The sequence below is a fragment of the Staurois parvus genome, unplaced genomic scaffold, assembly GCF_062004578.1.
Source record: "Staurois parvus isolate SC_StPar_1 unplaced genomic scaffold, SC_StPar_1.0 ptg003914l, whole genome shotgun sequence".
In the NCBI taxonomy this organism is placed as follows: domain Eukaryota; kingdom Metazoa; phylum Chordata; class Amphibia; order Anura; family Ranidae; genus Staurois; species Staurois parvus.
Genome location: NW_028321709.1, coordinates 14402 through 24616, shown reverse-complemented (window position 1 = coordinate 24616; position 10215 = coordinate 14402). Strand labels below are relative to the sequence as shown.

At 53.4% G+C, this 10215-nt stretch overlaps 1 protein-coding gene across 1 annotated transcript; it reads left to right on the top strand.

Moving 5' to 3' along the window:
• The first annotated feature begins 1890 nt into the window (after nt 1-1890).
• Nucleotides 1891-9030, top strand: LOC149427286 (protein ABHD14A-like). Its single transcript, XM_089668166.1, has 4 exons — nt 1891-2239; nt 6353-6468; nt 7045-7280; nt 8528-9030. Exons 1-4 carry the CDS (start codon nt 1998-2000, stop codon nt 8705-8707), a joined length of 774 nt encoding a protein of 257 aa, XP_089524292.1. The 5' UTR covers nt 1891-1997; the 3' UTR covers nt 8708-9030.
• The last annotated feature ends 1185 nt before the right edge of the window (nt 9031-10215 follow it).

The window sequence follows — 10215 nt, the reverse complement described above, 5'->3', positions numbered from 1 at the left end:
ACTTTTTTTTCTTCAACAGGAACGCACCGGAACTGCGAGCGCTGATGAGAACTATGACACCGACCACCATCTCGCCGACGTTTTGGATGCAGAAAAAAAGCAACTGAAACGCATGAAGCGTGAACTGGTCCAGAATGCATAAAAAACACACCAGAACATGGCAAAAACACGCATCGGAAACATGTCTGGAACGCATCCGGACTGCGTTTCTATACCGCAGCCTGTTCTAATTTTTTCTCGGCATCCGGAACGCACCGGAACTGCGAGCGCTGATGTGAACGATGACACTGACAACCATATCACCGGCTTTCTGTGCGTTTTGGATGCAGGAAAAAAAAGCAACTGAAACGCATGGAGTGTGAACTGGCCCGGACCATTTCCATATAAACGCAGCGAGGTGAAAACGCGGAGATGTGAACCCGTCCCATAGGAAATCATGTTACATGGACTGCTGTGCGTTTCTGCAAAATGCAGCGGAAAACGCATAGAGATGAACCCGGGGTTAGTGTGATCCTGGGCTCAGCCTGATGCGTTTGCAGCGTTTTCAGTGCGAATTCCGCACCGCATCACAATCGCACACCGTTCATGCGAGCCGCCGCGGGTTTGTATGTTAACACCCCGGAATCACTTCGCAAAACGCAGTGCGATGTGCAGAATCGGATCGCATGGGTGCAAACATCCGTGCGATCCGATTCTAGTGCGGACAAAAAAAAAGGGTCGAGCACGTTTTTGGCGCGGACGCGGTGCGATTTGATCCATAAAAAATGTACGCCTCCGATCGCACTGCACAGAATTTGCATGCAATCTGCACAGGAATGCGATTTGTAGGACATGTGACATGCGATCTGCACAGGGATGCGATTTGCAGGACATCTGACATGCGATCTGCACAGGGATGCGATTTGCAGGACATGTGACATGCAACGTGCGCAGGGATGCGATTTGCAGGACATGTGACATGCGATCTGCACAGCGATGCGATTTGCAGGACATGTGACATGCGATCTGCACAGAAATGCGATTTGCAGGACATGTGATCTGCACAGGAATGCGATTTGCAGGACATGTGACATGTGATCTGCACAGGAATGCGATTTGCAGGACATGTGACATGCAACGTGCACAGGGATGCGATTTGCAGGACATGTGACATGCGATCTGCACAGGGATGTGATTTGCAGGACATGTGACATGCGATCTGCACAGAAATGCGATTTGCAGGACATGTGATCTGCACAGGAATGCGATTTGCAGGACATGTGACATGCGATCTGCACAGGGATGCGATTTGCAGGACATGTGACATGCGATCTGCACAGAAATGCGATTTGCAGGACATGTGACATGCGATCTGCACAGGAATGCGATTTGCAGGACATGTGACATGCGACGTGCACAGGGATGCGATTTGCAGGACGTGACATGCGACGTGCCGCATCCGTGTGAACCCGGCTCAGGGACTTTTGTAAACGCAAAACGTTGCATTTTTGGTTCTATGGACTCCAATGAAGTCGCTGCAGAAAAACATGTAGTGCATTTTTGATGCGTTTTGTGTTTTATTCTGCCCGGGAACAAGTTAAACCCCTCCCCCTGTAAAACGCATGTGCAAAAACGCAAAACGCACCGCAGGAATGGATGAAACGCACCGCAGGAACGGATGAAGCGCACCGCAGGAACGGATGAAACGCACCGCAGGAACGGATGAAACGCGATCTGCGCCTCGGGATGAAAGTTTCCTCCGCAGTTGTTACAAATGAAGGATTCGATGGAGGGACTCCGCCCCCGAAGCGAGCCGCCCGTGTGATTGGACAGCGACAGAAGCTGCCATTCCCCTGTAGAGGATCAGTAGAGGGGAGGAGGAAGGAGAGGGGTGGGGGAGGGGCAGGCTGCAGCTGGGGTGGGGATCAGCCGTCACACAGGCAGCAGCAGCGGTTGGGGATCGTGTGGGAAGAAATCGCAGCTCTGCGCTCCCCCCGGGGGCCGCGCTCCCTCCAAGGATGGGATTGGGTCGGAACAAGCTGGCCATCCTGCTTCTGGTTCTGTCCATCTCCGTCCTCCTCTACCTGCTTCTCCCCTCCGCCAAGCCGGACCTGGAGGAGCCCAGAGTGGAGAGCGCGCGCTCGGACCCCCAGGACAGCATGAACGTCAGCGTGAGGACCGCCACCCTGTCCGGGGACTGGCCCACCTTCTACCGGGAGGCCACGCCGCGCAGCGCCCTGGAGGGCGGCCCGGCCGAGAGGTGAGGTGGCCCCATATGGTACACCTGGGGAGGGCCACATTCCGGGACCAGGAGCCCCATCCGCCGACCAGAACGCAGCGAACGCACATAAAACCGCCCCGGAGCGCTGGCATCGCCGTTCATCGGGAAACGCGGCAAAAAAATAAAGTCGCACCCAGCGGCGGACTGACCATTTGGAAACTCAGGCACTGCCCGAGGGCCCGGGGTCAGTAGGGGGCCCATGAGATGCCCCTGGTACCTTTCATAGGCTTTTTTGAGTTTGGGCAAGGACACAGGGGCCCCATGATCCCCTATTGCCCGGGGGCCCCATGAGTTGTCAGTCCGTCCCTGCAGGGGCCCCATGATCCCCTATTGCCCGGGGGCCCCATGAGTTGTCAGTCCGTCCCTGCAGGGGCTCCGTGATCCCCTATTGCCTGGGGGCCCCATGAGTTGTCAGTCCGTCCCTGCAGGGGCCTCGTGATCCCCTATTGCCTGGGGGCCCCATGATCCCCTATTGCCCGGGGGCCGCATGAGCTGTCAGTCCGCCCCTGCAGGGGCCCCATGATCCCCTATTGCCCGGGGGCCCTATGAGTTGTCAGTCCGCCACTGCAGGGGCCCCATGATCCCCTATTGCCCGGGGGCCCCATGAGTTGTCAGTCCGCCACTGCAGGGGCCCCATGATCCCCTATTGCCCGGGGGCCCCATGATCCCCTATTGCTCAGGGGCCCCATGAGTTGTCAGTCCGCCCCTGCAGGGGCCCCATGATCCCCTATTGCCCGGGGGCCCCATGAGTTGTCAGTCCGCCCCTGCAGGGGCCCCATGATCCCCTATTGCCCGGGGGCCCCATGAGTTGTCAGTCCGCCCCTGCAGGGGCCCCATGATCCCCTATTGCCCGGGGGCCCCATGAGTTGTCAGTCCGCCCCTGCAGGGGCCCCATGATCCCCTATTGCCCGGGGGCCCCATGAGTTGTCAGTCCATCCCTGGGCGCACACTTGAGAAGAAGCGACTAAACGCGCAAAACTCACCAAGGTACCGGAGCGACTTTGCCGCATGCAGGGCAGGCGAGGAAATCATCGTGCCGGCTGTGCGTACGGCACAAAAGCGCGGTTTGATTTGGCGTGACGCAAAATGTGAATGCAGCCGGCGCCCGGTCACACCACTGCGATTCCTGAATTGAAATCGCACCTGAAATTACATCTAACACCCCCCCACACACCGATCCCGACTATGAAATCCTGCGACTTCACTGTAAGTACCGGGTCACACCGCTGCGATTTGCAAAATCATCAGGTCGGTTATGGATGCGGTGAAAAAGCGCAGTTTGATTTGGCGTGACGCAAAATGTGAATGCAGCCGGCGCCCGGTCACACCAGTGCGATTCGTAAATTGAAATCGCATCTAACAAGTCACACCGATCCCGACTGTGAAATCCTGCGACTTCACTGTAAGTACCGGGTCACATCGCTGCGAATTGTGGATTGAGATCGCATCTGAAATCGCATCGAACGAATGTGAATGTCAGCGGCTCAACTTCTGCGATTTACAGCAGCGCCATTTCTGAAGTAGTTCTTGCAAAATGTGAATGCAGCCGACGCCCGGTCACAGCGGTGCGATTCCTGAATTGAAATCGTATCTAACATTCCCTCCCCCTCCAGGTCATGCGACTTCACTGCAGTGCCCCATCAGACCGGTGCAATTTCAGGCGCAATTTGCAAATTGAGATCACATCTGAAATCGCATCGAACATCTTCCAGTCACACTGATCCCAGTCGTGCGACTTCACTGTCAGTACCGAGTCACACCGGTGCAAAATGCGAATTGAGATCACACCTGAAATCGCATCTAATGACTGTGAATGTCGGCGTCCGAACCTGCGATTTGCTGTCATTCCTAAAGTAGTTCTTTGGGACTTTTTCTGCAGTTTTGTTGCGATTTCACAGACATGGAATAGAATGGAAATCGCTCTGCAAATCGCAAGAAATGGGTGAAAATCTTCACAAGTCGCAATAAAGTCTTCAGAAATCGCACACAAATGGCTCGATCTTAAATCGCAGCGGTGTGACTGGTCACTAATACCCCGGCCGCACTGCAAATGGGGGGGGGGGGGGTAATTGTGGTTTGAGGGTTCAGTACTGAGCATGTGCATAGCTTTGGATGGAGTAGGAAAGGGTTAACCCTTCCCATCTTCTTTGCCCCTCCCCCTTCCCACCTCCTTTGCCCCTCCCCCTATATCAGTTTATTGTTGCTCTCTGTGTCCCCCATGGGGAGATTTCCCTTCACTTCCTGTCCCAGGAGACACAACAGGAAGTGAGGGGGATAAAAAAGAAGCAAAGTGACTGGAAATTCCATTTCAGAGGGCAATGGCTGGGACTTGTGTCCCCAACGGAACATTTCTCTCTGTTCCTGTTTCAGTGACAAGTTCTTTTTTTTTTTGTCTCCTTCACTAAGTAGAGTCGCAGTATATGCAAGTCTGATCTTTGGGGGGTTCACTTCCTGTTTTAGTGACACCCCTATTTTAAAAAAACCTGACGGGGGGTCCAAACATTGCTTTCTGTGACCCCGTCTCTATTTACCCAATGTGAGAGGAGATCCCAAATTTTAGGTTGTCACCAGAAATAGGAATAGAGGGGAATTCTTCCAATGGGGACACAACTTCTGGGATTTCCTCTCACTTCCTGGTTTGGCGATGGGATGGGAAGTGAAGGGAAATCTTCCCAATGGGGACACGAATGGCAAAAAAACCCCCCCAAGGCATCGGACCCCCAAGGTGGCGATAATCCGACACATGGGACCCCCAAGGTGGCGATAATCCGACACATGGGACCCCCAAAGCGGCGATAATCCGAGGCATGGGACCCCCAAGGCAGCGATAATCTGACACATGGGACCCCCAAAGCAGCGATATAACGTGACCCCCCAAACGTGACTCTGATATAACTGGAGGCAGATTTTTGTTGTTATAGCCGACGGCGACGTCATTGTGAACGCTGCAGAAAATGAGTGCCCCTCCCCCACCTCCCCCTCCCCCGCCTCTGGCGGTGCGACTGACACGTCTGCAGAGACTTATCTAAATATAGAACAACGAATTCCCAGGACAGACGACTCCTCGGGGCCCAAATATCCAGGTGAGACGCGCAGGAAAAATGTGCTGCGGGGGGGCTGAGCGTTCTGCGGTCTCCTCCGCCGCATTTTTTTTTTTTAAAGAAAGCCTTTTTCATTTTTTATTGCGCCTGAAGTGAGGTCATCACTGGGTCTCTGTGCTTCTCTATGCAGCGCAGGCAGATCATGGCTGGTGGGAGGGGTCCCCCCGATTCATTACTCCTCTCAAGAGACCTCAGCCCCTGATGCAAGCAGATGGGAGGAGTTATGTAAATGAAAACAAATGCCTGGGTGGGCGGGTGTCAGCCTGGAGGAGTGGGCATTCCTAGGCAGGCTGTATTTGCATAGGTAACGCCCACCTGTGATGCTGACTCCCATGCAGGGGCGGACTGACTATTTGGGCACTCGGGCATCGCTAGAGGGCCCGGGGTCAGTAGGGGGCCCCATGAGATGCCCCTGGTACCTTTCATAGGCTTTTTTGGGTGTGGTTTGAGTGTTGGTGAGGACACAGGGGCCCCATGATTTCCTATTGCCCGGGGCCCCATGAGTTGTCAGTCCGCCCCTGCTTCCATGATTGAAAGGAGTGGAATCCAGCGAATGAAAGGGGCGGGACCAGGGGCGGACTGACAACTCATGGGGCCCCCGGGCAATAGGGGATCATGGGGCCCCTGTGTCCTTGCCCAAACTCAAAAAAGCCTATGAAAAAGGTACCAGGGACATCTCATGGGGCCCCCTACTGACCCCGGGCCCTCGGGCAGTGCCCAAGTTTCCAAATGGTCAGTCCGCCACTGGGCGGGACCAGGGGTGGGGCCAGGGACAGTCAGGCTGGGGGAGGAAAGGGGAGGGACCAGGGACAGTCGGGCTGGGGGAGGAAAGGGGTGGGGCCAGTCAGGCTGGGGGAGGAAAGCTCCTGTGACAGGGTGACAACACAGGACAGGGATTCGGAGACAGGGGCAGAGAGTTGTCACCCTGTAACAGGAAGTGCGTGTGAGGAGGTGCGTTCATGATAAACATTTTCCATTCTCGGTGTTCCAGGTTTGCGGTGCTCCTGTTACACGGCCAATCCTTCACCTCACAGACCTGGGAAAACCTGGGCACTCTGCAGATCCTCTCGGAACACGGATATCGGGCGCTGGCCGTCGACCTGCCAGGTAATTCTAATGAAATAAACCGTGATATTTCCTCCCCCCCACCATTGATGGGTAAAGTGCACCTGTCCTGGGAGATCTGCCAGCTGTGCCACTGCTTTGTCTCTACTATGAACAATGTTTATAAACGATGTTACTTTGTATCTCTCCGTCTCCCGTCTGATCGATGTTTATAAACAATGTTACTTTGTATCTCTCCATCTCCCATCTGATCGATGTTTATAAACAATGTTACTTTGTATCTCTCCATCTCCCGTCTGATCGATGTTTATAAACAATGTTACTTTGTATCTCTCTATCTCCCGTCTGATCGATGTTTATAAACAATGTTACTTTGTATCTCTCCATCTCCCGTCTGATCGATGTTTATAAACAATAGGCAGACTGACCGCACTGCTCCTGGTGTATGTTGCCATGGTAATGCACATTTCCGCATGCTGCATTGGATCATATGACATAAAAGGGCCCATTTCTGGGATCTGATTGGCTGTCAGTCTCAGAATTCAGCTTTTTGAATGTTTTTCTGATTTCCCGGCGAATGTCTGAGATCTGATGGGCCCCGCGTGTCTCTCATTCCAGGATACGGCCAATCACTGCAGGCTCAGCCGATGTCGTCAGAGAAAGGCCGCACAGACTACCTGCTGCACATCATGGAGTCCCTGGGGGCCCGCCAGCCGGTTCTCATCAGTCCATCCATGAGCGGCCTGTTCTCCTTGCCCCTCCTCCTTCAGCATCCGGACCGCCTCCGAGCATTTGTCCCCATCGCCCCTGTCGGGACCAAAAGCTTCAAGCCGCAGCAGTACCAGCAGATCCAGGTAGGTACATGATGGGCGGAGGGTAGACCCAGCCTGGGACTGCAGAGGGTAAGTCCATCGGTCAGATATAAAGGCCCACAGCAGCTGTATAGGGTCAGTCCATCAATGATCATATAGATGTAGGCGGGGCCTGGTGGGCTGTCGGCCCGGCTTCCTATATACACTATATTGCTGAAAGTATTGGGCCCCGCCCTTCAAATCATGTGATTCAGGGGTTCCAATCCCCTCCATATCATGTGATTCAGGGGTTCCAATCCCCTCCATGTCATGTGATTCAGGGGTTCCAATCCCCTCCATGTCATGTGATTCAGGTGTTCCAATCCCCTCCCAATCATGTGATTCAGGTGTTCCAATCCCCTCCCTATCATGTGATTCAGGTGTTCCAATCCCCTCCCTATCATGTGATTCAGGTGTTCCAATCCCCTCCATATCATGTGATTCAGGTGTTCCAATCCCCTCCCTATCATGTGATTCAGGTGTTCCAATCCCCTCCCTATCATGTGATTCAGGTGTTCCAATCCCCTCCCTATCATGTGATTCAGGTGTTCCAATCCCCTCCCAAATCATGTGATTCAGGTGTTCCAATCCCCTTCATATCATGTGATTCAGGTGTTCCAATCCCCTCCATATCATGTGATTCAGGTGTTCCAATCCCCTTCCCAATCATGTGATTCAGGTGTTCCAATCCCCTCCCAATCATGTGATTCAGGTGTTCCAATCCCCTCCCAATCATGTGATTCAGGTGTTCCAATCCCCTCCATATCATGTGATTCAGGTGTTCCAATCCCCTCCATATCATGTGATTCAGGTGTTCCAATCCCCTCCCTATCATGTGATTCAGGTGTTCCAATCCCCTCCCTATCATGTGATTCAGGTGTTCCAATCCCCTCCCTATCATGTGATTCAGGTGTTCCAATCCCCTCCCTATCATGTGATTCAGGTGTTCCAATCCCCTCCCAAATCATGTGATTCAGGTGTTCCAATCCCCTCCATATCATGTGATTCAGGTGTTCCAATCCCCTCCATATCATGTGATTCAGGTGTTCCAATCCCCTTCCCAATCATGTGATTCAGGTGTTCCAATCCCCTCCCAATCATGTGATTCAGGTGTTCCAATCCCCTCCCAATCATGTGATTCAGGTGTTCCAATCCCCTCCCAATCATGTGATTATAGGAATTCATCTATTAGAGAAATTACAGGGAAAATGTTCTAAAAATGACGCCATATTTTTCTGTACTCCCCACAGGTCCCCACCCTCATCGTCTACGGCACACTGGACACCAATCTGGGCAGCCAATCCCTGGAGAGCCTGCAGAACCTACCCAACCACACCCTCAGCCCGCTGAAGGGGGCGGGGCATGCATGTTACATGGACAGACCTGAAGAATTTCACTCCTCCTTGCTAATGTTCCTCAGCAAACTTTAACGGTGCCCTGCGGGGGGCGTCGCCGTGACGGAATGAGCGCAGTGTGCGCAACGCGTGTGATTGGACAGAGGGCGGAGGACTGCTGCACGGGGTGTTCGGTGATCGGGAGACGATTGGGACTTTCTTACTCATGTTTAGATCTAAGGAAAAGGGCTGATTGGCTCCTCGGGTGGAGAAGGCGGCCCAGGCTGCACACGTGTGAGAGACCCCCCCGAGCGGGGCCCCCAACCCGGAATTGTATTTATTTTGATGGACAGCGGCCTAAAAACCGCGTAGGGGTCGCAGTGTGTAGGGGCACATCGATAAAACGAGACAAACTGGTCCGGGGTTGTAGTCGTGGTCCCTCTCTTCTAAGGTCCAAGTGATGGCGACCCGTGCAGAAGGCGTGTGACGGGCAATGCCGGGCTTTACACTGAGATGTATGGGGGCCCCTCCACTATAGGTGTGAAAGATGGGGACCCCTCTTGTATATGGGAGATGTATGGGGGCCCCTCCACTATAGGTGTGAAAGATGGGGACCCCTCTTGTATATGGGAGATGTATGGGGGCCCCTCCATTATAGGTGTGAAATATGGGGACCCCTCTTGTATGAGTTGTATGGGGGCCCCTCCACTATAGATGTGAAAGATGGGGACCCCTCTTGTATATGAGAGTTGTATGGGGGCCCCTCCACTCTACTTGACATGTATGGGACCCCCCCACTATATTTTCCATTGTGTGATATAATTGGGGAGCCCTCCATTTTAGGTGTGAGAGATGGGGACCCCTCTTGTATATGGGAGTTGTATGGGGGCCCCTTCATTATAGGTGTGAGAGATGGGGACCCCTCTTGTATATGAGAGTTGTATGGGGGCCCCTCCACTCTACTTGACATGTATGGGACCCCCCCACTATATTTTCCATTGTGTGATATAATTGGGGAGCCCTCCATTTTAGGTGTGAGAGATGGGGACCCCTCTTGTATATGGGAGTTGTATGGGGGCCCCTTCATTATAGGTGTGAGAGATGGGGACCCCTCTTGTATATGAGAGTTGTATGGGGGCCCCTCCACTCTACTTGACATGTATGGGACCCCCCCACTATATTTTCCATTGTGTGATATAATTGGGGAGCCCTCCATTTTAGGTGTGAGAGATGGGGACCCCCTCTTGTATATGGGAGTTGTATGGCGGCCCCTTCATTATCGGTGTGAGAGATGGGGACCCCTCTTGTATATGTGAGTTGTATGGGGGCCCTCCACTATAGATGTGAAAGATGGGGACCCCTCTTGTATATGTGAGTTGTATGGGGGCCCCTCCATTATAGGTGTGAAATACAGGGACCCCCCTTGTATATGTGAGATGCATGAGGGCCCCTCCACTATAGGTGTGAAATATGGGGACCCATCTTGTATATGAGAGTTGTATGGGGGCCCCTCCACTCTACTTGACATGTATGGGACCCCCCACTATATTTTGCATTGTGTGATATAATTGGGGACCCCTCCACTACACGTGACATACATGTGA